Here is a 27840-nt window from a genome sequence, read left to right on the forward strand (position 1 = left end):
TTGCCCAGACTGGTCTCGAACTTCCAGGCTCAAGCAATCCTACTGCCTTGGCCTCTCAAAGTGCTGGGATTATAGGCGTGAGCCACCATGCCTGGCCAGTATTCTTAATTCTGACTTCTAATATAATTTTCTTCCCTACTCCCCAAGTGGCAAACGAATCCTTCCTTTTTCTCCACTCCCTTATTTCCCTAAAAATCTCAGCTCTCTCTCCATGGAAAAGTCTCTCATGATTATTCCTTTTGTCTAATAGTGTTTGTTATATTTTAATCTGTACTCATTTGAAAGCTACACAGTAGTCCTACATCATTTCATGCAAATAAATGATTAATCCTCAACAGGAATGTCAGCTCCTTGAGGACAGCCCTGATTTCCATTTTATCTTCCTTAAAAAAAATCTGTTATGTTGTGTTGTCTATTGCTGTAGAGGATCCAAAGAGGGTAGGCATGGTGTAGAAAAGTGTCTGAGTTTAATTAATGTTTGACTAAATAGTGGTCAGCCATCTTCGGTTTGAATCAATTCCTTTAATTTATGTGAAGAGAAGAAATCATCCCTGTGTTAACCATTGAGCTCCTAATTTTTTAAAGTTGTGCTTTATTGCACTAAGCCACTTTGCATTGAGAAAATGGGTGTCTTTAATCAAATGTGATTAGAAATGCTGCTGGTGATCAGCAGATTTTACTTCCTGATTAATATCATAGGAGGAGGAGGTTTAATAGAAAATATAAAGCTTAAAATGTCTTTAATATATCTTAGTCTTTCTTTTAGTGCCTGAATGCAAAACACATTTTGTTTTCAGGGAGAAACTAGGGAGACTTTTGTAATCTAGGAACATGGTACATTTGTCTTTTCTTTTGCCCTTGTTGGAGGGAAGACAAGGTTAGAGGGGCCTGGATTCTGAGGCAGCTTCTAAGGCCTCTTGGCATGTTCAAGTGCCAGTCTTTGCGGTATCACTTTCTGAGTCCACTTCTAGACTTTTGAGACTTTTTTTTTTTAAACTCAGCCTAATTCCCTGGAGATTCATTAAAGTCGATGAGAGATTCCATCTTTTTCAGCACTCTTTTTGAGTCCTGGCTTCTTACAGAAGTGGCGTAGCCCAGGAGGTCTCCCCATAGTGTTATGTCTGGGAGTCTCCATCTGCTGTAAGTGGAGATTAAGGATTTTAGTGGTTTTCTTTTTAGTATTGTCCTCAAGGGTGCTGGCAAGCTGATTTGCCAAATTAACTAGATCAGAAGTGGGCATAGTTTCCCATTCTGTTCGGGCCCTTTTGACAAGCTGGGAGAGTTCTCAAGAAAGGCTGTTCACTAACATGGAATAAAAGGCTACTTGAATAGATTCAACATTTTCTTTAAATACAACCTGGAGCGTACTGTAATAGTTGTACATAAGGTTCTTGGGCACAGACCTGGAGATTTTTCCAGGGTAAGGCTTTAGGAAGAGCCTCGAGAATAGACTTGTGGAGTGTTTTGTTTTGTTTTTTCTTCTTCTATACCTTTGACTCTATCCATAGTCTTTAGGGGTGTTTTTGTCTAAATCCCCCTCAGGATCATGCCAGTGAGCCTTGACCATCCAGTGTTGTGCCTGACCTTTACTGACGAGAATGTGAACCACCTGGCTGATAACCCTAAGTTACTATGTTGAATTAATCAGCAAATTGGTGAGGATCCCCGGTAACCTCTGGAAGTTCCCTGGCAATGGCATGAAATTCAGCCTTGCTCCAAAGAACAAAAGAAATTTGGGGTCTAGAGGAATTGTCAATGAGTTTAATTTTCATTACTTTCTTTCCTCTCTGTCTCTTTTTTTTTTTTTTTTTTTTTTAAGAGACAGGGTCTTGCTCTGTCATCCGGGCTCGAGTGTTGTGTTACGATCATGGCTCACTTCAGCCTCCAACTCTTGGGCTAAAGTGATTCTCCCACCTTACCCTCCCAAGTAGCTGAGACTACAGACATGCACCATGCCTGGCTAATTGATTTGTGATTTTTTTTTTTCTTTTTTTTTTTTAGAGACAGGATCTCTGTATGTTGCCCAGGCTGGCCATGAACTCCTGACTTCAAGCCATCCTCCAGCCTTGGCCTCCTGAGTAGCTGGACTCCAGGTGTGCGCCACCATGCCTGGCTAATTAAATTTTTTTTTTTTTTTTGCCTGTAAAGACAAGGTCTTACTATGTTGCCCCAGCTGGTCTCGAATGCCCAACTTCTTGGCCTTGCAAAGTGCTGGAATTACAGAATGAGCTACCACACTCAGGCTAGTTTAAGCAAATTGTTTTATTTTTATTTTTTTCCTTCATACAGCCTCCTTTAACTTTAAAGGGACAGATTTTGGCAGACCAGAGAAAGAGAGGAGAACAGAGAGAAAAGAAGGAAGGGGAAGTCTCATCTGTTCCAGAGAGGAAAGAGTTTGGGTCCTTAAGGCCTTGTTCTTTTTTTAATTTTTTTTCCAGCTTTTTTTTTTGAGACAGGGTCTCCTTCTGTCACCCAGGCTAGAGCACCGTGGCACAGTAAATGCTCACTGCAACCTCCACCTTCTGGTCTCAAGCAATTCTCCTGCCTCAGCCTCCCAGGTAGCTGTGACTACAGGTGCGTGCCACCACGCCTGACTCATTTTTTGGTGTTGTAGAGACAGGGTTTTGCCATGTTGCCCATGCTGGTCTCGAGCTCCTGGGCTCAAGTGATCCACCTACCTCTGCCTCCCAAAGTGCTGGGATTCAAGGTGTGAGCCACTATGTCTGGACTTTTTTTTTTTTTTTTTGAGAGAGGGTCTCTTTCTGTCACCTAGACTGGAGTGCAGTGATGCAGTCATGGCTCACTGCAGCCTCCACCTCTTGGGCTCAAATAATACTCCAGACTCAGCCTCCTGAGTAGCTGGGACTACAGGTGTGTGCCACTATGCCTGGCCAATTTTTAATTTTTTTGTAGACATGAGGTCTCACTATGTTACCCAGACTGGTCTTGAACTCCTGGCCTCAAGTGATTCTCCCACTTCACCCTCTGAAAGTGCTGGCTTTACAGGCATCAGCCACCTGGTCCTTGTTTTTTCTTAACTGTTTATCTTAATTAATTTTGAGATTCTGTGTTGTAGAGAGGCAAGTTTAGGACCCTGAGTGTGCTTAGAAGCTTCAAGGTACCAATTAAAGTATGCCTCCCACTCAGATTTTTAATTATAGGACTGCTGTCTTCTATTTTTTTTTTTTCTTTTGAGATGGAGCCTCACTCTGTCACCCAGGTTAGAGTGCAGTGGCGCGATCTCAGCTTACTACAACCTCCGCCTCCCAGGTTCAAGCGATTCTCCTGCCTTAGCCTCCTGAGTAGCTGGGATTACAGGCACCTGCCACCACGCCTGGCTGATTTTTGTTTTTGTATTTTTAGTAGTGATGGGTTTCACCATGTTGGTTAGGCTGATCTCGAACTCCTGACCTCAAGTGATCCTCCCTCCATGGCCTCCCAAAGTGCTGGGATTACAGGCCTGAGCCACCGGGCCTGGCCCTGATTTTATTCTAAGAAAGACAAGTTTGTGGACTCAAAAGATCTCCAGGATGGCCATCCACATTAGTTTTGATGTTCTCTATCCATTGATTTAAAATTGTTCACAAGAGAAGACCATAATTTTTTTTTAATTAAAAATTTTTTTATAATAGGGAAAAAATAGAGACGAGGTTTTACCATGTTGCCCAGGCTGGTCTTGAGCTCCTGGGCTCAGACAATCCTCCCAACTCAGCCTCCCAAAGTGCTAGGACTACAGGTGTGAGCCACCACACCTGGCCAAAGACCATAATTTTTGAACATGTAGCTAGCTGGCAGGGGTCCCAGGAGGGGGACTTTGATTACATGCTTTTTTCGGCTTCTCATTAATGTCCCAAGAGCAAAATAAGAACCCTATAAGCCCTGTCAGGGAATGTTTGGGGTTTGGACCAGGGTCCCACAAACTAAAGTACACGTGCAAGTGTATGGAAACAAGTCAGAACAAAACCAAAACCAAAAGTTCTGTCTATTTGGGGTTCTCTTCCACGGTGTTGACAGTTCTTTCCATAGAGTACCATAATGAGCACTAAAGATCTTTTGCCCTTCCCCTTAACCCCCCTACCCCAAATCTAGAGGCTCATTAGAGAGATGCTGTGTTTTAGGGCAAGTAGACTGCTTCAGTGCCTTCAGTGTTGAACTCATGGGGTTCTGGGTGGCCATGGGCATTGTCTAATCAAAAGAACTTTAAAAGGCGGTACCTTACTGGCAAGGTACTTTCTGACTTCAGAGACAATGCGTCGAAGGAACCAGTCCAGTAAAAGAGCTCTTGTTCAGGTCTTCTTGTTGTACAACCAAAACACTGACTGTTGGTGTTAATCTTTTTCCATCAAGCCTTGGGGGTTAGCAGCATTACAGATAGGAAAGCCTGACAGCATTTGCACAAAACAGTAGAGTCAGCCTGTCCCTTCCCTTCCTGCTTTAAATCTTGATGCTTGCTTCTCTTCATTACTAATAAATGTTCTTTGTCACATTTTTCCCATAATTAAATTTCATCAGTATTAAAAACATGTTCAGGCAGATATCCTTTCTCATCAGTGATTTTCTTTGGGAACTGATCTGCTCCTTTTTGGTCTGCAGAAGGTGTTTCTTCTGTTATCTTGACATTTTTAAGCCAAATCTCTTTTTAAAATGATCAAATCGTTCTTTGCTGGCATTACATTCTCCTGCTTTAGACCCTTATTGTCCTTTTGCTTTAAGTTGTCATCTAACAACTTTGCTTTTTCTTGCATTATGTTAGTCTATAGGTATGTGTTTTTTATAGCAATTCTGGACCCATGTTAAAGCGCATTTTCGATACAAGATAAAAAGGCATTTAGCAAAAAATGCAATTTTCAAGCTGGCAGTGACAGCTTCACAATGACTCTTAGCTAAATTCATTTGTCTTGAAATGGCCAGCAACCACTGCTACAGATCTCAATTTATGGTGCATATCAAACCATTCAACTTTTTCTTGTAATGTCATGACTTTCCTCTGCTTCTTGGGAGCACTTCCATTAGCACTAGTGGCACTTTCTGAGTCCCATGGTGTTCTTCACAGTTTACGATATTGCCTTAAATATGAAAAATATCTAAGAAAGATAAGAGATCACTTTTTACCGCAACATGCAATTTACTAGAGAGACAGACTGCTCACATGGAGATAATTAGTGTCACTACAGATACTCGCAACACATGAGCTCGCTGCAATAGTAACAGGAGGTGGGTACGAAATTATTGCAGTACAGTATATACTACAGTTGATTTTATTCAGTTATGATTTATTGCTGCATTTTTATGTTTGTTTACATCTCTCTCAATTGCAAATGGTACCATGTACAGTCTGTGTTTGTATATATGTTTTAATATTTTAACTTTTTATAATATAATAAATTTGTGTAAGTTCTAGATAATGAAAATAGAAGTGGTAGGTGCAGCTTCCATGATGTCTCCTAAAAGTCGGGGCATGTCTTTCCCTTTCCTTTCCGTGGCTGGAATGAATTCTAAATGCCTGGGCCCCACAGCCCATCTGAATGTAGCAGGGCCACTTCTTAGGGGCTGTGGAATAGGATGCTGGAGGAAGCCTGGGCAGGAAGGAGGGCATGAAGAGTAGAAAGAAAGGACACACAGAAAGATTAGATAGAAGAGAATGAGCTGGCAAAGGAGATGGAAATGGAGCCACCTGGGCGACAGGAGGAAAACCAAGAAAACATTTCCACAAAGAGGAACTGGGCAACTGCTATGAATACTTGAGTAAGAGATGAGGAAAATGCTGTTGAGTTTGACAATGTGGGGGCCTTGGTAAGGCCACGAAAATGGTGAGAGCATAAGTGATACTGGACTGAGCTGAAGGGTGAATGGGAAAGCAGGAGATGACCTTGAAAGGGACAGAAAATGTGGGGTAGAGGGACTCACTGGAATGGATATGGAGTTGCAGGGAAGGTGTTCCCAAGGTACGGGAACATGTTTGCGTGCCAGTGGGAATAATCCTATTGAAAGGAAAAGAGAGGCAGGGTCTTGAGAACACACAAGTTGATGAGACCCAGAGCAAATAGAGATTGGATGTCTGCAAGGTGGAGGGACACTTCCTCTATGGTAAGAGGAATGAAAAAGAAAATGGGATATATGTGTGGGTAGGTTTATACATTTAGGGTGCAAACATGAGGGAACGTCTATCTAAAGTTTTCCATTTTCTCCTGACATATTTAGCAAGGTCGTTAGCCGAAACCTCACAAGTAATAAGGTCCTTATCCTCCCGTATCTTGTCAGTCCCTTCTGTTTCTTGGTTTTTTGGTTTTTTGAGATGGAGTCTCACTCTGTTGCCCAGGCTGGAGTGCAGTGGTGCGATCTTGGCTCACTGCAACCTATGTCTCCCAGGTTCAAGCGATTCTCTCGCCTCAGCCTCCCGAGTAGCAGGGATTACAGGCGCACGCCACCATGCCCAGCTAATTTTTTGTATAGTAGTAGAGACGGGGTTTCACCATATTGTCCAGGCTGATCTCTAACTCCTGAGCTCAGGAATCTACCCTCCTCAGCCTTCCAGAGTGCTAGGATTACAGGCATGAGCCACTGTGCCCAGATGGTCCCTTCTGTTTCTGCTTGTGTTTGTAAATGCTCTGGGAAGAGTCTTTCTTAAACTTTAGAGGGATTCTAGTAACTGCCTTAAAATCCTTCAGTACTCCCAAGACACAGAGGGCACGTCATGCTTAGGGCCCAGCTTTCTTTCCTAGACCCATTTCTCAACAGTTATCTACCTGTCCCCTGGACAAAGCCAGCCACACAGTTGTCCTAAAACAATTTGCCCTTGCTGCTTCTCAGCCTTCGAGCATGCTCTTCCAACTGGCTGGCCCAGTCCTTTTTTCCCTACCTGGTGAACTCATTCTTCAAGACCCATTTCAAATAACCACATCCTTTTAAACCTCTTTGATTCTGCTACCCCATTCCAAGCATGGTGAGACACTAAGTCTTTTAGTTTGTCCGTGTCAGGAACTATAGCTTATTCACCTGGATCTAACACAATGTATGTGGCAGGCAGTAAGTGAATACATGAATTTTGATTGCTTTACCCATTTCTCTAGCAATTCTAATGAAATTAAAATTTAATGAAAGTTATATACTCTCAGTCTTCGATGCGAAGAAAATGCTGTTTCTTTTTTTGTTCTAGGTGGTTCTGGAATGGAGCCGAGATCAATACCACGTTCTGTTTGATTCCTATAGAGACAATATTGCTGGAAAGTCCTTTCAGAATCGGTGAGATCTATTTTGGAGAAATCTATTATTTGGTCCTAAATCATGAGTCATAAATTGCCATCCTGTAAATATGACAATTTAAGTGGTCTTTCTGAGTTATAGATATGGTTTAACTTACTCAAGAGTATGCCCATCTGATGTGTTCACTTCAGCAGCACATATACTATAAAAAACAAAAAAAGAACAATACAGAGAAGATTAGTGTGGCCCCTGTGCAAGGGTGACACACCAATTCATGAAGTATTCCACAAAATATTTTTTTTAAATAAGGAAAGAAAACATAATATGCTCATCTGAAGAAAGTGTGTTCACCACATTTGGTGGGTGAAAAATCTGATTCACAGAGAGTAATCCCACCGTGTAGTTTATTGGGTATCTTAAATTCCATGATTGCATTTTCTGTCTCCCCAGGTCTGTGAGGTAAAGGGAATTTCATTCCCCTATAGGATGATGAAACCAGGTGGCTACTACACAGCCAGTTTCTGAGCCCTGGCCAGAATTCTGTTGACAGCATCCTGTGAACTGAGACCACTCCCCAGTAACCACTGGGCCTGAACCCCACTCCATTGGTCACGTGTTGCTGCTTATCTGTGAGGGAGGAGCAAACAGCCTCATACCTCATAGTGTGGATCTTTCTCTTGGAAGGCCAAGCTTCTTAGTGCCACCATTCTGGAATCCAGCCTTCACCATTTCTTGTCTTTGGGGATTTTTTTTTTCCTCTTCACAAGACAGGCCTCAGAATGGAAACAATTTTTTTTCAACACTCTCCTTCCCTTTTTGCAGATAAAATGAATCACACAAGTCCTTTCTGATTTTGTTTCTGTCTTCTCACTATTTTTTTGGTTTGTTTTAGAAAATGTAGCCATTTCATTATAAAAGATGCTATCTTATCTTATCTTATCTTATCTTTTTTGGGAGATGGAGTTGCACTGTTTCCCAGGCTGGAGTGCAGTGGCATGATTTCGGCTTACTGCAACCTCCGCCTCCTGGGTTCAAGTGATTCTCCTGCCTCAGCCTCCCGAGTAGCTGGGATTACAGGTGTGTGCCACCACACACAGCTAATTTTTGTATTTTTAGTAGAGACAGAGTTTCGCCATGTTGACCAGGCTGGTCTCAAACTCCTGACCTCAGGTGATCCACCCGCCTCGGCTTCCAAAAGTGCTGAGGTGAGTTATAGGCATGAACCACCGCTCTTGGCCTATTGTCATTTTAAAATGAATTAAGTATTTTTAAAAGTTTCAGTTTTATTTTCAAATATGGCAAATATGGATAATTATAACCTTATAAACTAAAGCACTTTGGGGTCCATAAGAATTTTTGAATTTTAAGGGACCAAACAGTAAAAGTTTGAGGACCCTTCCTTAATATATCAGTTCTGAAACTTTAGCTTGCAGTGGAAGGCTTAAGAAAATAAGTTACTTCCCAGCCCAGAGTTTCTGTGTCTGTAGGTCTCAGAGGGGTTCTGAGAATTTGCACTTCTACCGAACTTCCTGGTGACACCAAAGTTGCTGGTCTGGTGCCCCCACTGTGAAAACTACTGCAGTAAAGGATTTTTAATGAAATATAATTTTCACTTTAACAAGTTAATTTCCCCAAGGAAAGTTCTAAATTGATTAACTTTTTAAAATCTGATGTTTATTGATTTGTGCTTTATGCTGTGCCACGTGCAGATGGTTTACAGATACATAGATCCCTGCCCCGAAGGAGCTTCAAACCTTTTTAAAATTTTTAAAATTAATTTTAAAAATTAATTCATTACTTATTTATTTTTAGAGATGAGATCTTACTGTGTTGCCCAGGCAGGTCTCAAACTCCTGGACTCAAGCAGTCCTCCCATCTTGACCTCCCAAAGTGCTGGGATTAAAGGGATGAGTCACCATGCACAGCTGCTTCAAACTTTTAGAAAGAAAACTAGCTTATTAGAAAATGCAGATTTTGAGGTCAGCAGTTTTAATCAAACACTCTTGTTCTCTTTCTAAAGTTTAGAGGTTGTACTAAAATATAGTTTGATTTTTATGTAGGCATAATTCAAAATTTCCTCATTTTGATGGTGACAAATAAATGGATCATAAATAACATTTCACATGGTCTAATATATTTTAAGATACCATAACATTCATATATTTTCATTATTTTGCTAGTTTCTCTACAATTTTTTTTTATTTTAAAAAAATTATTTATTTTAATAGAGATAGGGTCTTGCTGTATTGTCCAGGCTGGTCTCAAACTACTGACTTCAAGCGATCCTCTTACCTCAGCCTCCCAAAGTGTTAAGATTACAGGCGTGAGCCACCATGCCTGGCCAGTGTAAATCTTTTTAAGGTTGTTTGCTCTGAATGAAAAAAATCCCATTCCATATGTCAGTAAAAGTGAATATGTAAACTATCCACTGCTACTTATTGTGAGGCATTACGTCTATCTAGGGCTCAATTTTGTCATCTGTAAAATGTAGATATTAAGATCTGTTAGATTAAGATTACAATCTCTTCCAAGTGTTTGGTTCTAAAATACTATTTAAGGCCAGGCGCGGTGGCTCATGCCTATAATCATAGCACTTTGGGAGGCCAAGGTGGGCACATCACTTGAGGTCAGGAGTTCAAGACCAGTCTTGCCAACATAGTGAAACCCCGTCTCTACCAAAAATACAAAAATAAGCCCGGGCAGTGGTGGGTGCCTATAATCCCAGCTACTTGGGAGGCTGAGGCAGGGAGAATTGGTTGAACCTGGGATGCAGAGGTTGCAGTGAACTGAGATGGCACCACGGCACTCCAGCCTGGGTGACAGAGCGAGACTATCTCAAATAAATAAATCCATAAATAAATAAATAAGACACAAAATACTATTTAAGTTCTCTGTTTTCTCACCTACTTTATAGAATGTAGAACTAAGGGACTGTTAAGTGGCTTTAATATTCACTTAACAGTGATTAAAATGAAAGTTGTGTCAGTGTCATCGCTGCTTTGGTTCTCAGTCATGGGTGACTTAGTCTTAGTTTTCAGCTCTAAGATAAAGCATTCCTTCTCATCTGTGAACCAAGATAGTGACCTCGTGGTTAGAATGAAAGATTCAGAGTGTGACCATGTCTAATAGGAAAACAACTGACTCATTGACCTCGTGCAGATCACACAATCTCCTTCCATTTGTCAGTTTCACCAAAGTTAAATTGATCATGTAATACATACAGTGTATTATGTTTTAATCAGCTAAATATATATGATATATTAAAAATATTTAATAGCAGATGATTACTTTTACAGGAAAACTTAAGATATAATTCTCTCCTTTAACCTTTTCTTTTAAAAACATCACTTATAAGCAGTTTTTAAAAATTTATTATTAGTCTGAGCATAAATCACCTGGGAGGTTGGGAATGAGATGACCTTGGATAATTTACATGTAGGCAGTGTGAGGCAGATTGATTTTTTTTTTTTAAATGAGAAAGACTGATGTATATATGATAAAGGAATGAACTAATAGTTAGGCAACAAATATGTATTAAACCCCACCCATGTGGGAGGAACTGTTCTAGGCCCTAGGCATATAGTGGTGAACAAAATGAACTCACTGGCCTTATATAGATAGAATTGGCGTTTTAGTGGGGGAAAAAAAGTGAAGTATATAACCTACATGTAAATCAGTGGTTCCCAAAGTGCAATTTCTGGACCAGCAACATCAGCATTACCTGAGAGCTTGTGAGAAAAAGAAATTCTACAAACTAGAATTTCAATAAACTAGAATTTGTTTATTGATAAATTCTGAAAAACCCTAGATAGGGAAACCTTTGCAAATCATTACAGTAGGGAGAGAGAGCCTGAAGATGTGGGAAAGAGAGGAAATAATTAATGAAGCAGGGCACAGAATGCATGATACAATTTCTGCCCTAGAGATATTCCGTCTAGTGGAAGATAGGGCTGCATGGAAAATAGCACAACACAGTATGATCAGGATTCCTTACAGTCCAAAGTAGTGTGGAAGCTGCATATTAAGCTATAGATTCTCTTTGTGAGGGATGAGGGAAGGGAGGAAGTTGAGGAAGGAGGAGGTGGTTAAAGGAAGCATGAAAGAATGTTCTAGGCAGAAGGAAAAGCATGTTCAAAGGTACAAAGGCCTGCAAGTTCGTTTCATCTTTGGACGAGGGTATACAATTGAATCATCCAGAACACAAGGTGCAGATTATGAAGGACTTTGGACCTTATTCTACAGGCAGTGGTGAAACTTGACAAGACAGTTGGTAAATACTCAGCTGTCACATATGCCAGAGAATAAGTTGATTCCTTATTTTCCTATGAAGCTCTGGAACTCTGTTGTCTCTGATCTTTATTTTCCACTGTTCTGTTCCATTTGCTCTCTCCCCTCTGCTCAGGGAACTTGACCTCTGGGTCCTTGAACAAGCAAGATATGTTCCTGCCTCAGGGTATTTGCATTTGGTATTCCCTTTCTCTGGCACATTCTTCTCCCAGTTACCCACCTAGCTGGCTTCCTCACTTCCTTCATATCTTCGCTGAATGTACTGAGGCCATCTCTGATCTCCCTGTTTAAAACTGACCACCCCCTCCACCCCATAGACACTCTTTCTATTCCCATTTGCTGCTTTACTTTCTCCACAACATTTAACATCATCTGACTTTATTTATTTATTTCCTGTCTTCTCCCTTCTGGAATGTAAGCTCCATGAAAGCACAGATTTGGGCTTTGTTTTATTTACTGCTGAAACCCGTGCACCTAGAACAGTACCTAGCATATACTAAGTGCTCAATAAGAATTATTCAGTGAATGGATAAACTCATCCAGTTATCTCCCCTACTTCTTATAAGCTAAAGGTTGTTGTCATTTCTGTTTATTTTTTCCTTCCATAATTCAAAAGATTTATCTACCAAATGGCATTTATTTTCCCACAAGATAATATGGTAGCAAGTCTACCCTATTACCACAAGATAATATGGTAGAAAGTCTAGGCTGTGCCTGGGCTGTGAGGAGGATAAAAGGATGGTATGCTTTGGTCCGTGGCCTAAAAATCAGACTGTGAAACCCATACAGTTCCTTGGAAAGTAGTAAACATGAAATAGCACTATCTAAAGCAAATTTGTCCAACCTGCGGGCCACATGTGGCCAAGAACGGCTTTGAATGTGGCCCAACACCAAATTTGTAAACTTTCTTAAAACATGGTGAGATTTTTTGTGTGTGTGTGTTTTGTTTTGTTTTGTTTTAGCTCATCAACTATTTTTGGTGTTAGTGTATTTTATGTGTGGCCCAAGACAATTCTTCTCCCACTGTGGCTCAGGAAAGCCAAAAGATTGGACACCCCTGATCTAAAGTAATGTCAGTACCCAGATGTACATACACATGAACTCCTGTGTCATAAGTCAGAGTGGCATGCATCCGGGCAGGCCCCTGAAAGATGGGTAGGTTTTTGAAAAGTGAGAGAAAAGGGAAGAGTGCTTTTGGCAGGGATAAAATCTGGGTAAAATCACTAAGGTGAGGCTTAAACAACATACTCTGTAGTTAAAAGCCTGCCTGACTCTTTATTATGAGGATAAGATGATCAGGAAGAAATGGTGCAAGTTCAGGAAGGTCTTCTGTACTAGTGTCTCATATGTCAGCAGATACTTATTGGGCTCCTATGTCCCAGGCACTCTTCTCATTGCTTGGATACTTTAGAGAACAAAGCAGGAAAGTTTTCTGCTTTCTTGGAGCTTACATTCTAGGAGAGGGCCACACATAATTAATGGAATAGGTTACAAGTTAATTATTTAATATGTTACAAAAGTAGTAAGTGCTGTGAACAAAAAAAAAAAAAGGAAAAGCAAAGGTGAGGCTGGGGAGGGTCCGGGCTTGCAGGGAGCAAGGCACAAGAAGTCTACAGCATTAAGCAGGGCTAGGTCTTCATCGTAGGTTTTGATAACTTTTTTTGTAATTTGTTCTTTTTTTTTAGAGACAAGGCCTCGATCTATCACCCGGGCTGGAGTGCAGTGGTACAACCATAGCTCACTGCAGTCCCACCTCAGCCTTCTGAGTAGCTAGGACTACAGATGCACACCACCATACCCTGATTTTTAAAATTTTTTGTAGAGACAGGTTCTCACTATGTTGCCCAGGCTGGTCTCAAACTCCTGGGCTCAAGCAGTCCTCCCATCCTGGCCTCCCAAAGTGCTGTGGTTATAGGCGTGAGCCACTGTGCAGAGCCTGTAATTATGTTCTTTAAACTTCTAATTTATTTTCTATGTTTGACTGCATTTGCGTCCCAGTGTCCTTGTTTGCTAAGTTATGAGAACAGGCAGTTTAATGTAAACTGAGCTTCTAAGACTACTCTACTTCATCCACGAACCATCTTTAAATCTTTAATATTAGCCTTCTTACAGAGTGGCTGTGAGGATCAAGCGATGCAAATTACGTACGTGTCTAGCATAATACAACTCACAGAGAAGGTACTTGACAAATATTAGCCCCCCAGCTACAGTTTGAAAACATGCAGTTCTGTGATAATATGTCATGGTTGGATTACTTCTTCATAGATTTTTTTTTTATAATCTCTGGGTTTAAACCCTGTGATATTCTTATTCCCAAATATATTGGAAAAATTCATTTCAACTGTAGGATTTCTTGGTTTGCTCTAGGCTGTGTCTGCCCATGCCGATCGATGTTGTTTACACCTGGGTGAATGGTACAGATCTTGAACTACTAAAGGAACTACAGCAGGTCAGAGAACAGATGGAGGAGGAGCAGAAAGCAATGAGGTAAAACTGATTTTTTTTTTTCCCCCACATCAGATGGGTAATGTGGCGATGTAATAAGGTCTGAGGGTGGCACAGCTCACACATGAGCATGAAAACCCAATCATCATGCTAATGAACTACAAAAGGATCTAGTAAAACTGATTCTTAAAAAACAAAACAGGCCAGGCATGGTGGCTCACACCTGTAATCTCAGAACTTTGGGAGGTAGAGATGGGAGGATCACTTGAGGCCAGGAGTTCAAGACCAGCCTGGGCAACATAGTGAGACTTCATCTCTACAAAAAAAAAAAAATTGTTGGGTGTGGTGGCGCATGCCTGCAGTCCCAGCTACTTGGGAGGCTGAGGCAGGAGAATCATTTGAGCTCAGGAGGTTGAGATTGCAGTGAGCCGTGATTGTGCCACTGCCCTCCAACTTGGGTGACAGAGCAAGACCCTGTCTCAAAAAAGAAAAAGAAACAAAACAAAACGCATAGTCTCGTGAGTACAAGCAAGCATGCACTGGCGAAGGATAAGTTGATTTTCATAGTGCCATCCAAACAAACTTGCCTCTCAGTTCATGCCATTACGAGATCTTGGCAGTCATCCATCTGGCCTGTGTTTCTTGGTGCCCAAGGGGGACTCAGCCACTTTTGCCAGATACTGGCCTCACTTTGTTAGATGATTTTATGAATGTGGTGCTCTAGTGATGGCTTGTTCTCCAAGGGACTTAAAGACAGAGGACCTCCTCCCCCACTGCCCTGGCTGCCTGCTCACTCATTTTGAGCCCCAGCTGTGGTATCTTCTTGAAATAAGTGTTTATTATGACAGATATCTCCATAGTAAGACAGATTCTTCCCTTGAAAAATATAATAGGCCCACAGACTTGTTTCCATTTGAAAACGGCAGTAAAAGGTATATTCCCTTTATGCCATTTAGTAATAAATTACGGACTATGGAATTAGAAACTTTGGTACTTTTTATTTAATATATGAGATTGGTCATTTTATTTACTTTATCTGGGAAAGATACAGCAGACTTCTGGATAGCCATCAGAGGTAGGAACCTGGCTGATGTAATTCCCCTTTGATTCGTTAGGAGTATTTGTTAGTACCTACTTGTTGACTTCTTTGTGAATGTCAAGAGTGCATCCCAGTGCAGGTCTTTGGCCACCTTATATTGGAGCAAATTCATTTTCTCTTTGTTAGAGGTTATACGACTTTCCCAGTGCATGAAAATGGCTGGCAGCCTGGTACAATGTTTTACTAATAAAATATAAAAGTGTATACTTTAAGCAAACTGTCTTGGTTACAGTGGGAGGTACAGTGTTGTTGGTAATATTTCACTGGAACATGTAATTCATTATGCATTTTAAGTGTGGTAAGCATTGTCAGTCCCTCTTACTCACATTTAGGACTACCACTAGTCCATATGTATGTAATAAACTGTATTTGCTTTTTATTAGAGAAATCCTTGGGAAAAACACAACGGAACCAACTAAGAAGAGGTAAGCATTTTGATTTCCTCTCAAGAATAAAAATTGAAGGATAGAAGTGAAATTTCAGATTATTTGTTTTTATTGGGTATTCAGGATTTTGTATTTACTCTATTATCCATATAGTTTTTGACCCCAAATTAGGTACATCTATTAGATGGGAAATTTTGCAGTGCTGAGTGCATAGTTGATTGAGAACTCTGGTTATTTTGCTAACCAAAGCTTCACTGCATTGCGGAGGGTTAGAGTCCCAAGATTTCCTTCTCTATAGTTCCCTCCCATTAATCTGTCTTGGTGCATTATTCTCTTGGTCCACTTACACTCTAACTTCTACCCAGTATTTTCATTTATAAAATTTATGTCCATCATTTACTTATAGGTTCAATATATATGTCCTTATCTTTAAAAGCTGTGAAGCTGTATGTTTTATGTTTAAGAACCTAGGAAGGAGATTTAGCCCAACAAGAAGAACCAAATACACCTATCTTGACTTGAGTCATTCCTGACTCTGACAGGTCCTTAAAACAAGACTGTCTCACTGACAAGCAATCTCTGTTAATTGTCACCTACCCACTTAACCATCAGACTTTTAAAAACGCTTATTGATAGAGAAGATCCTGAGAATTTCAAGATCCAGAAGTGCCTTCTTTTTTTTTTGAGACGGAGTTTGCTCTTGTTGCCCAGGCTGGAGTGCAATGGTGCAATCTCAGCTCACCGCAACCTCCGCCTCCCAGGTTCAAGCAATTCTCCTGCCTCAGCCTCCCAAGTAGCTGGGATTATAGGCATGCACCACCACGCCCGGCTAATTTTGTATTTTTAGTAGAGACGGGGTTTCTCCATGTTGATCAGGCTGGTCTCAAACTTGCAGCCTCAGGTGATCTGCCCGCCTTGGCCTCCCATAGTACTGGGATTACAGGTGTGAGCCACCGTGCCAGGCCTCAGAAGTGCCTTCTAAGCTATCTTTTTATGTTAATTATATAACTTTATTTATAAACTATATTAACATTAATCCTGGTTTTTAAATGGTTTTTAAATTATTTAAATAAAAGCAATAGTGCAACACGAAGAAAGATTGAGAAGAAAGTGAAAAGAAAAAACTCACAAAATTTTATAACCCTTATTTAACAACTGTTATATTTATTATTCCCTTTTCATGCATATTTGAGTAGTTGTAGTTTATAATCTTGTGTGCAGTTTTGTATCCTACTTTTTAAACTTTATGTAATTATACATATGTATCATGTTGATGTATTATCTTCATACTTCGTATCTTTCAGTTTTAATAGTTGTATAATATTCCGTAAAGTGACTACTGTAATTTACTAAATGTTGGGCATTTCTGTATTTCACTATTGTCAGTGGTTCATGATACTTATATTTGGGTCTGTGGCATTTTCTGTGTGTGGGTTTGTTTTTTCTGTTTTGTTTCTCTTCCATACTTGGACTGGACTAGATTCCTGAAAGTAAGGTTACTGAGGAAGAAGCTTATGTATGTTTTTATGGTTCTGAATAAGTATATGTATACATATGCGTATTAGACAAGCATATATGTATATATTACCAACTTGCTTTCCCAAAAGAGTTGGTGTCGTTTGGAGTGATACCAGCAGTATTTAAGAGAAGTAGATTTACTGCACTTGTGCTAATATTGAGTCATCATTCTTTGAGGGGTGCTAATTTAGTAAAGGTGATAGCTCATTGTTTTCTTTTACATTTCTTTATAAAGGAAGTTGAACAATTTTTTATACTGTTTAACTGGTTATTGGTCCTCCTTTGTGAATTTTCTAGCCATGTCCTTTGACCATCCATTTGTTTATTCAGGTAATAGGTTTATTGTAGATATTTCTTATAATCAGATAGAAATATCTCATATACATTTATATTAGAACCCTGTCACAGTTGCTTTTGTTTATATCAATGTAGTGTCATATCCAATGCATTTAGTTGTTTTCTAACTGGAATTGGTAACTTGTATCTGGTAACATGACACTCTATTAACCAGAATCTACCTCCTTCCTAATCTGCCCAATAATGGGCTTTATTGGAATTATGAATAATCTTTTAAAAATGATAGTAATGAAGTGCTTAATTTCATGTGCACTTTGGAGTTAGTATATATTGGTGGGAGTCTTATTAATGGGAGTTTGGAAGCTCTATCTTTAGAGTTGGATTGAACAATTTTATATCATACTTGCGAACTTAATTTTTGTATCCATGAGATAAAAGTCTTCATTTGTTAAAATACTATGATTTTTTGGTGGGCTATAAAAAATCTGAAAAATTCAGTAGTATGACAAGCTTCTCATTGTTGATTGCATTTCAAGAATGTAGCTGTGAACATGTTGGTGTTTCTTTCCAGTGAGAAGCAGTTAGAGTGTTTGCTGACGCACTGCATCAAGGTGCCCATGCTTGTCCTGGACCCAGCCCTGCCAGCCAGCATCACCCTGAAGGACCTGCCATCTCTTTATCCTTCTTTTCGTTCTGCCAGTGACATATTCAATGTTGCAAAACCAAAAAACCCTTCTACTAATGTCTCAGTTGTTGTTTTCGACAGTACTAAGGATGGTAAGATCTTTTTATGGATATTTTAAAATCATACTATCATTGGATGTTTGAATAACAAAATTCTGAGTGGAATAGAAACAATTTATTCTTAAGTGTCTGATAAACTTTTCTAAAAATGCACAAAGAGAAGCAAAAGAGCTGCTATTGTATTTTGGCCTAACCTCAAAAAGGGATTGCTGCATATATTTTACTCTGTGTAATACACATACCTTTCTGTGCTGTGATGAGGACCTTCAATCTGACATCACAATTACCTTGTTCTCTTGGCTATGAGTTATTTTAGAGGCAATTTTTCTACTATATAACTCCTCTACGAGGTTGCATTCTGCAGTTTGGACAGAACATACCTGGAGTATTCATTCTGAGATATATGAACTGAGTGTTTGTGTTTCCCCCAGCATGATGGTATTTGGAGGTGGAGCCTTTGATGGGATTAGTGCCCTTATAAAAGAGATCCTTGGTTGGGCATAGTGGCTCATACCTGTAATCCCAGCAATTTTGGGAAACTAAGGAGGATTGCTTGAGCCTAAGGAGTTCAAGACCAGCCTGGGCAACATAGTGAGAACCTGTCTCTACCAAACAATAACAACAACAACAACAACAACAACACAGCTGGACGTGGTGGTATGTCCCTGTCGTCCTAGCTACTTGGGAGGCTAAGGCAGGAGGATCACTTGAGCCCAGGAATTCAAGGCTGAGCGGTTCTCCAGCCTGGACAGTAGAGTGAGGGCTTGCCTCAAAATAATAAATAATAGCAGAAGAGACTCCAGAGAGCTCCCTCTGCTCTCCACCATGTGACGTTATGAGAAGATGCCCTCTGCAGCCTAGAAGAGTACCCTCACCAAAACCCAAGCGTGCTGGCAATCTGATCTCAGACTTTGGCCACCAGAACTGTGAAAAACAAATTTCTCTTGTTTATGAGACAACAGATGATTTGGGCAGATAATGGAATTAAAATGGTAATTCCTGGCATAAAACTGCACACACATCCTTAGAGATCCCATTCTCCCACTTGGCCAGTGCACTGCTGAGCCCATAACCTGCATCTTCTGCTCTAGCCTCTTGTCTGACTCATTCCTCCTCTGCATGGATTGTCTCTGTTTGGAAGGTCTGTGGTTTTTATGGGTAAAATGAAAGCTGTCATGTTCCCTTCCCAACACCAAGTCTAATTCTCTAGCTCCCATTCTGCTAGTGTCATACCTCCCAGCTTAAATCTTTGGAACCATCTCTGACCCCTTATTACCTTTTACATCTATAACTAATAATTAACTTCATCTTATGACTTGCTTTTCTTTTTTTGCACATGATTCTTAGGTTCTTACCTTACTTATTTCCTCCACACCAGACTGAATTCACTCAGACTCCAGTAATGAGACTCCTGCTCTGTCTGTATAAAGTCCGTCTCAGTCTGTCTGGCACACAGGTCTCAAATAAACCTGAAAACCTTGATTTTATGGGTTCACTGCCTTTATGAAAAGAATAATATAGCAGTATATGTTTGCTTTTCACATGGATACAAACTTCTCTTCCTGGTGTTTGGAATTCAGCTTTAATTGCTTTGATTTTGTCAGTTGATCCCCACATCCCTGCCCTCCCCGCATCATGTTGCAGCTGTCAGTGTCTTCACACATGTGGTGCTAGGCCTTGTGTCCTGCTGCCTGTCCCCTTCTCCTTCCCTCTCCGTCCATCCCCTGCTTCATTCAGCCCCACTTTAAGCCCTGTCTCCTTCATGAAGCTCCCAGACTAATATATTCATAATGATTTTATTTTTATTTTTACTTTTCTACATTTCTATAATACTTACAGTCTAACTCATAACTTAGGTTTGATTGCACAGGGGTTTATGGTTTTTCTCATGGAATTTTTTTTGTTGAACAGAAAACTTACCACTCACCAGTTTATGTCCCGATCAGTGCCTAACAGTGCTCGCTCCCTGATACTTAACAAGTTATTTTTAGTTTGAGGTTGGGTGTGGTGGCTCACGCCTGTAATCCCAGCACTTTGGAAGGCCAAGGTGGGCAGATTGCTTGAGCTCAGGAGTTCAAAACCAGCCTTGGTAACATGGCAAAACCCTGTCTCTACAAAAAAACCAAAAATTAGTCTGGCATGATGGCATGCACCTGTAATCCCAGCTACTTGGGAGACTGAGATGGGAGGATTGCTTGAGTCTGGGAGGTTGAGGCTGCAGTGAGCAGAGATTGTACCACTGATCTCCAGCCTGTGCAAGAGTGAGACTGTCTGAAAAAAAAAAAAAAGTTATTTTTAGTATGAAAGGAAATGTTAACCTTTCCAAGTATAAATATATCCCCCTTCACTCTATAGATCCTGAACTGATTTGTACCTCAGCACTCACATATGCCAACTGCAGCCTGGAGCGGGGTCTACTTAGCAAAGTAGTTTTCCAGTCAAGCTTACACTTTCTGATTTATAGCAAACAAATTTCCTCCAGTGGCAGTTCATTTTACTTCTAGACTAAACTGACTTTCAAAAGGAGCCACAAACTGCTTCCTTATAACTTTCTCACATAGGTTAAAGTTGTACCTCCTATGGTCACACAGAACTCATGTAATCCCTCTCCCTTGGGACATTTTATTTTCCTTTCTTTGGCTGTCTCTCAGGGACTTGTGAGTGTCCCAGTTTGCTCTTCTCAGATTACTTCTAAAATGTGTCAATGGGAAGTGAACATTCTATTTTAGTGTGGTTCCGTCTTGGCAGGAAGAGCAGGACTGTCCATTTAACGAGTGCTTATTAAGTGCCTGCTGTGTGCCAGGTACTGTTGCCTGTACTGAAGATAGAGCAGGGAATAGATGGACAAAAATCTCTGCCCTTATCTTGAGTTTACATCTTGGTGGAGGGAGTCAGACGGTAAACGCGATAAATAAGTAGATTACATAGTTTGTAGAAGATAATTCTGTGGAAAAAAAAAAACAACAAGCAGGGGCAGCAGCAGAGAAGTGTCAGCCAGGGCAGGGGGATTGCAATTCTAATTTGGATGGTAGGGACATTCCTCACTCAGAAGGTGACTTTTGAGTGGAAATGTGAAGAAGGTGAGGTAGCCAGCAACGTGACTATCTGGGGAAAGAGTGATCTGAGTAAGTAGAATAGCCATTGCAAAGGCCCTGAAGCAGGAGTATATCTGGCATGTTTGAAGAAAAGCAAGGAGGCCAGTGTGGCTGGAATGGAGTGAACAAGACAGAGACAGGCAGTAGATGAACCTAAAGAAGTAAGCGGGGGACCAAATGGCATAGGCCTTGGTACCCATAACAAGGACCTGCCTTTAACTTGGAGTGGGATGAGGAATCACCAGAGGGTTTTGAGTGGAAATGTAATGTGATCTGACTTATATACATTCCAGAGGGATCAGTCTGGCTTCTTTGGTGGAAATAGACTGAGGAGGGGCAAAAGTTGTGATAATTCAGACAAGAGGGAAGGTTGCTTAGACCAGGGAGGTGCAGTGAAGGTAAGAAGGGGTTGGATTCTGGACAGTTTGAAGGTCAACCCAACAGGGTTTCCTAATGACCCGGTATTGGAGAACATCATCACCTTTTTTATTCTTATTCGATGTACTTTACTTCTGTTTAAAAACACAAAAATGTGATGGAAATTCAGTATGGCCACAGCACATTGTTGACTCATGCTGAACTCACTGTTGAGTAAAACTTATCTTTAAAAAAAAAAAACAAAACAAAAACTTACATGCTCTAATGCTCAAATACCTATTTTAGTTTATGCTCGTATAGTTGGTTTTGGTACCAAGTTATAAAGGTTTTACTTCATAGGATATTTTGTTTTGCCAGATTTGACTCATTGCTCCAAATAGTCACAAATCTGGGGAATCCATAGTCTCTTATCCAGGACAGTAGCTTCTCTGCCATCTTCATATGAATCTACACATTTCACAAGCATGCCTTCTGTAAATTCCAATACATTGATAGAGGGTTCAGCAAGACGGGACCTGTGAGTAATCTCCTAAACCTCCCTCTAGGTTGATTGCGGCTTTGTTATCTCACCTCTTTGGTAGAATTGGTTAAATTCTAGCCCACCTGAGCACCAAGCCTGTGCATCTTTGTTATATCCACGAAGATGACATGAGATGCTCTTAGCTACTTTGCTGAGATTACAAATATATATACCAGGTCTGTTAGGTAGAATTCATCATGTCAATGGAAAGAGAGAGAGAAAAGTTTATCTGATAAAGTTGTAATGAACTCATACTCTTAACAGCCAGTGCTTCCTTTTAAGGTAAACAGTGTATTATGAGGGTTTTCTTTTCTCCCGTGCTCACTGACTATATTGTTGTGTTTCAGTTTTTGAGACCAGGTCTCACTCTGTCCCCAGGCTAGGGTGCAGTGGCATGATCATGGCTCACCACAGCCCCAACTCCCGGGCTCAGATGATCCTCCCATCTCAGCCTCCTGAGTAGCTGGGACTATAGGTGCACACCACCGCCACTGCCACCACCACCACACTGGGCTAGTTTTTGTGTTTTTTGTTTGTTTGTTTGTTGTAAAGACAGGGTTTTGCCATGTTGCCCAGGCTGATCTAGAACTTATGGGCTCAAGTGATACTCCTGCCTCAGCCTCCCAAAATGCTGGGATTACAGGCATGAGCTACTGTGCCTTGTAACTCTAGTACACTTGAGACTCATGCCCAGGATTGACATCTCATCTCGTCAGACTGTAATATGGAGAACCTGCCTTCTTTGTTTATCTTGAAGATCAGAATTGGAGCTTTCTGACCTCTCTTCTGTTTTCCACAATCCCTGAATGTCAGCAGCGAGTTTGCTGATCTCACTTGTCCTCATCACTAACTCTCTCCCAGTTGGGCTGTATCACCCCCAATCCCTACCCCGACTTACGATGCTCTGTTCAGCAGCACCCAATGAATTTTAGGGATTCGTTATGAGAAAACTGTGCCTCTTAAGGAATCACAAGATCCATAGTAGCCCCCTGCTGTTAACATACATGCCACTGCCTGGCATTCAAAGCCCCCCTTTGGTTACCCTTGTTTCCTAGTACTCACCACTCCCAAATATTTTACTCTAGTCAAACAATTCTTTTTTCCCCCCATCTTTGCACATACATCTGTGATTTCTATCATCCTATCATTTCCTTCTTCGCATTCTAGCTTAAATTTGCTTCCATGAAGCATTCCCTTTGTGTCAATCACTTATAGTATGGTGAAATTTAACATTTCAATGTACCCTGATTTACACTGTTCCCTTTTTGTTGAATGGGCTAATTTTGTCTCCTTCAGCTTCCTTTTTTTGACCATATGTTATGCTGCTTTAATAGGTCTCAGAATGTTTTCACAATGTTCTGCCAGACACCATAGTTAAGTATTCATTAAAAATGTGCTTGTTTATTGTATTCTTGGTTGTAGTTGAAGATGCCCACTCTGGACTGCTTAAAGGAAACAACAGACAGACAGTATGGAGGGGCTACTTGGTATGTTATTTTAAATTAAATTGCATTTTTACAATAGAATAGAATAAAAATATGAATAATAAAGCTGTTTTTCTTTGAGAATCTTTTTAATGTTTATTTTTTGTCTAAGGCTAGCTTACTAATATTAATGACTATTGATTCAAGTAATCCTAAAAGTCATATTTTGAAGCTTGTGTTGTGATGCAATAGATCTTTATTAGTTTTCTCAGCTGTAGGTTTTCACCAGCCTCATGATGTGGAGAATGAGTTGTGTTTTTCCCCTTATTTTAGACAACAGATAAAGAAGTCCCTGGATTAGTGCTAATGCAAGATTTGGCTTTCCTGAGTGGATTTCCACCTACATTCAAGGAAACAAATCAACTAAAAACAAAATTGCCAGAAAATCTTTCCTCTAAAATCAAACTGGTAAGAACATAGAAAATAGAGCAGTTAGCCTGGCACATTCTCATTTAATGTGTGATTCTTGTGGTCCCTTTTTTTCTCAAAGTTTAGCTGATAAACATAAGAAGCAAAGAGGGATTCTGTTCTGCCAGAAGAGCCTCATTCCTTACTTTTAATTTGGGCAAAAATCTAAGAGTCTTATTTCGTTTGCTTTTTTCCTAGATAGAGCAGGATTCATTTGTTTAACAGATGAGCTCCTACAATGTCTTAGGTGACATCACAGCTGCTGGGGATGCAGCAGTGGACAAAACAGACACAGGGCCGGCTGGAACTTAGGGTGTGAACAATGGAAGCATGGGAGGAGGAGATGAGGGGAGTCATAAATGTCATCAATGCACACAGCCTGTTGTTTACCCAAAGCTTTCACTCATAAAGGTAGTGTGCTTCAGATATATGGAACATTGGCTAATGAGAACCATTCATTAGTAGCTAATTGAGGGACAAATGTATTTGAAAGTTATACTTATTAGCTCTTGAGACTTGACCATTGATGCCATTTGTTAAGGTGGACTCTGGAGGCTGGCCTGGGACAATACCTGCCTTTTCCTTAACAGGTATTGTTTTCAGAGCCTTTGTCTGATTGACTTAGGACATAGTCCATGTAGGTGTTCTCTCTATTTGACCTTACGTCAAGATGCCTGTTATTCTGTCAGAAGTGTTTCAGGTTGTAAATCGCGAATGTCTCATCTCTTAGAGTAGACAGCATAAAGTCCTTGCCTCAGAATTTGTGAGGTTCTAGTTTTCTTGATTTTATAAAGAAATGCTCTTTGAGTTCTGCCCCTGGGTTTAGCTTACCTGATTCTGACTTCCTCCTGTTGTATGTCATTTAACAATTTTGAGGGTGAAAGGCTGAAGATGGAGTAGTGGTGGAGGAGCTGTGATTAGAGGTGACTAGAGAGGGGTTTTTGCTTAGTTCCTGTCTTAACCGTGTTTTTATATGGACCTCCCCCAACGAAGTTCTTTTTAACTTGTTTCTCCCTACCCCAGACCAAGTGTTTTACTGTTTTATGATACATTGTATTATCCTTGTAATACAATGGTAATGTGAATAACCACTTACGAAGTTTTTACTTTTTTCATATTTTTCTTCATAACTTTTTTTTTTTTTTTTCTTTTTTAAGAGACAGTCTCACTCCATCCATCACCCTGGCTGGAGTGCAGTGGTGCGATCTGGGCACACTGCAACCTCTGCCTCCCGGGTTCAAATGATTCTCTTGCCTCAGCCTCCAAATGGCTGGGATTACGGGCATGCACCACCATGCCTGGCTAATTTTTGTATTTTAAGTAGAGAGGGTGTTTCACCATGTTGGCCAGGCTGGTCTCCAACTCCTGACCTCAGGTAATCCAACCACCTCAGCCTCCCAAAGTGCTAGGATTACAGGCGTGAGCCACCATTCCTTGCCCTTCATGACTTTCTTTATTGTACTTTGAAATACTGTAATGCCTGGCTATATTAGAGTTCAATTTGTTCTTAACTGCAGTTATTTTAGAATAGATAATACATTTGTCCTTCCTCTGAGTTATTTTTAGTACTGATTTGGGCAGATAAAACCATGGATTAACTTTCATTTCAACCAATGTTTATTTATTTGACTTCTTGGCTTCCTAGTTATTAGTTCTAGAATTATAGACACATGTATATCTGTACTTTTGACCACCAGTTCAGCTTGCTGATGTAGATAGAATGGCATTCTTGATTCTGTTTATATAATTTCAATATAATAAATGCCGAAAAGAAAGAAGGTTCATTCCACTTCTCCACACTCCACTCCATTTGAATATCCCACATCACTTGGCCTGCTGCCACTGCCCACTAGTGCGGACTGCTCTCATGCGTCTACTGGTGGATGGGTGTGTGCTGCCAGAGAATGCCAGTCCCAAGTCATGGTTGACACTTCAGCAAATTATTTTTGGGTGGCGTGTGTGGTATAAGCAGGTTGAGGTGGGGTAGGGTAGCAACTTGAATTGGACAAGGAGAACCAGCAGCCTCTAGGCATGGTGAGACCCCTTTCCACAGTTCACTCACCAAGTTGGAGATTTTTTTGGATTTTCACAGTTGTCTTTGTGGGGGCCAACACCTCTCAGAGCATCAAGCTCATCACACATAATGTTCCTTGAAGGTTGTTTTCATGATTCTGACACCTGTGATCAACTTCAGGTACTAGGACTTAAGATTTTTAGAGACTAGAGAGAAAGTGAGAAAGAGGAAGAAGAGAAGCAGTGTCAGCATTAGAGTCCTGGCCTCAAGTGACTTGCTTTCCTTAGGCTCTGCTTCCTGATTATGTTATGAGTACTCTAGAATGAAGTTTCCTATCATTGGGTTCCCAAACAAACAAAACACCTTTTGTGTGTATGATGAGCTCCAAATAAGAGTTTGTACAGAGTGCCATGAGAACATCTGGGCTTTAGGTGTACTTGGGGTCAAGGCAGGGTTTGCATAATAGAAGCATTTTAGCTGGGCCCTAAACAGAGCAGCCATTCTCCCAGCAGAGAAGGGAGCAGAAGAGACCATTCTATGTAGAGAGAACAGCCTGAGCAAAAGGGTTGGAGGCCTGAATGTAAATGGTGTTTTCAGGGAACCAAGGCAATGGTTTCTAGCACAGGCAGGGATTTTGGTGAGGATGAGATTGTAAAGACAGGTTGAGAAACGTCTTTGTTAAGAAGCCTAGATTTTTTCCTGAAGGCAGGGTGAGGACACAGTCTGATCTGCTTCTAAAGAACATAACAGGGAAAGGTGTGGTAGGAAAACCAGTTCAGCTGCTGCTGCCATAGCTCAGCAAGACATTCCCATGCAGCAGGTGCCTTGGCAATGGGATGCCAACAATGGCAATGATTCCAGAAGCATCTAAGAGAGACACTCAGCATCAATTGGTGAACTACAAGCTATTCAGGAGGAGGAAGGGGAGAATGAAAGGGAAAGTGGACCTTTCTGGTGAAGATGGAAGTTATGGAATGAACCACACTCAGAGCTTCAGTGGCAGAAGCAAATGTCTTTTGGAAGGAGACCCAGAGGTCAGTTTCGGATGTGTTGCATTAGGGGTGTATGTGGCATGTCAGAGGAGAGGGCTGTTAGTCATTGGACTTCAAGACTTGAACCGTTGAACCACTTTGCCCTTCCAGGTTCCCCCAGGAGGCCTTTGCCAAGGCCTGTGGCCCTGGAGCCACCTAGGGCTCAGCTCAGCTCTGTCCCACAGATTCTCACTAGGCCACGGGTGTCTCAGGATAGGTACGGCCCTATTCACCTTTTTACCCTTAGTGATTACTTGGCACTTAGGGGGCTGCTTAAGGAATGAGCCAGGTGCAACAATGTCTTGGGATATATAGGGAAACATTTTCAGCAGTGTGATTATTCATAGGAGTCACTCTAGGCACAGAAATGTGTCTTTGTACATTGTTGTATATACACAACTAGGCCTTTGTCATCCTGTTTAGAACAAAACCTGAAGTTGTTTGTTTTTTTTTTCCTGAGGCAGGAACGTGGGACTTGAAAATAGTTTCATTTGTAAGGTAATGGATTTGAATTCATAAACTGTTTTGACTGTAGTCTTATAAATCAGTCTTTTCTACAAGAGGCTTTCTAATTTGAGATACCTTGAGGTGGGTCTTCAATGATTAAATACTCTCTAATTTATCTTTATAATTTTTGTGTATGACAGACACAGAATTCACCTTTTGATAAATCAGATCATCAGTCCTTATTTTCGGATACCTCTAAATCATTTTGTATCTGTAGACATTTTCATTCATGGTGGGTTTTTACATTTATTTTTTGATTTTTGTTTTTCTTCACTTCTTTTTTAAACATATTTTAGAGCAAGTGGGAAATCTTCCCAAAGCTGTCAGGTGAATTCTCATGCTAAGTTTCGTTCAATTATAGTAGTTGCTGAGTGGGTGTGCAAAAGGTGGAGGAGATGTAGACCCTGCCCTTAAGCATTTATAG

The 27840-nt window shown here is 40.7% G+C and overlaps 1 protein-coding gene and 2 non-coding genes across 4 annotated transcripts in view; 2 read left to right on the forward strand and 1 right to left on the reverse strand.

Annotated features, from left to right (window-relative positions):
* Positions 1-27840, forward strand: part of GNPTAB (N-acetylglucosamine-1-phosphate transferase subunits alpha and beta) — an 86956-nt gene that overhangs the window by 26903 nt on the left and 32213 nt on the right. For both annotated transcript variants that reach the window (XM_033220886.1, XM_033220887.1), the window contains exons 2-7: positions 7157-7242; positions 13858-13977; positions 15418-15459; positions 17807-18012; positions 23395-23459; positions 23730-23864. In XM_033220886.1, the coding sequence (XP_033076777.1) occupies positions 7157-7242; positions 13858-13977; positions 15418-15459; positions 17807-18012; positions 23395-23459; positions 23730-23864 (654 nt within the window). The remainder of the gene's footprint in view (positions 1-7156; positions 7243-13857; positions 13978-15417; positions 15460-17806; positions 18013-23394; positions 23460-23729; positions 23865-27840) is intronic.
* Positions 7401-7502, forward strand: LOC117091183. Its single transcript, XR_004440299.1, has one exon. It is a non-coding gene; the product is annotated as a U6 spliceosomal RNA (small nuclear RNA).
* LOC117091249 lies at positions 14005-14105 on the reverse strand. The gene has a single exon (XR_004440356.1). It is a non-coding gene; the product is annotated as a small nucleolar RNA U13 (small nucleolar RNA).

Source organism: Trachypithecus francoisi, unplaced genomic scaffold, assembly GCF_009764315.1.
Source record: "Trachypithecus francoisi isolate TF-2019V2 unplaced genomic scaffold, Tfra_2.0 Lachesis_group11, whole genome shotgun sequence".
Lineage (NCBI taxonomy): Eukaryota > Metazoa > Chordata > Mammalia > Primates > Cercopithecidae > Trachypithecus > Trachypithecus francoisi.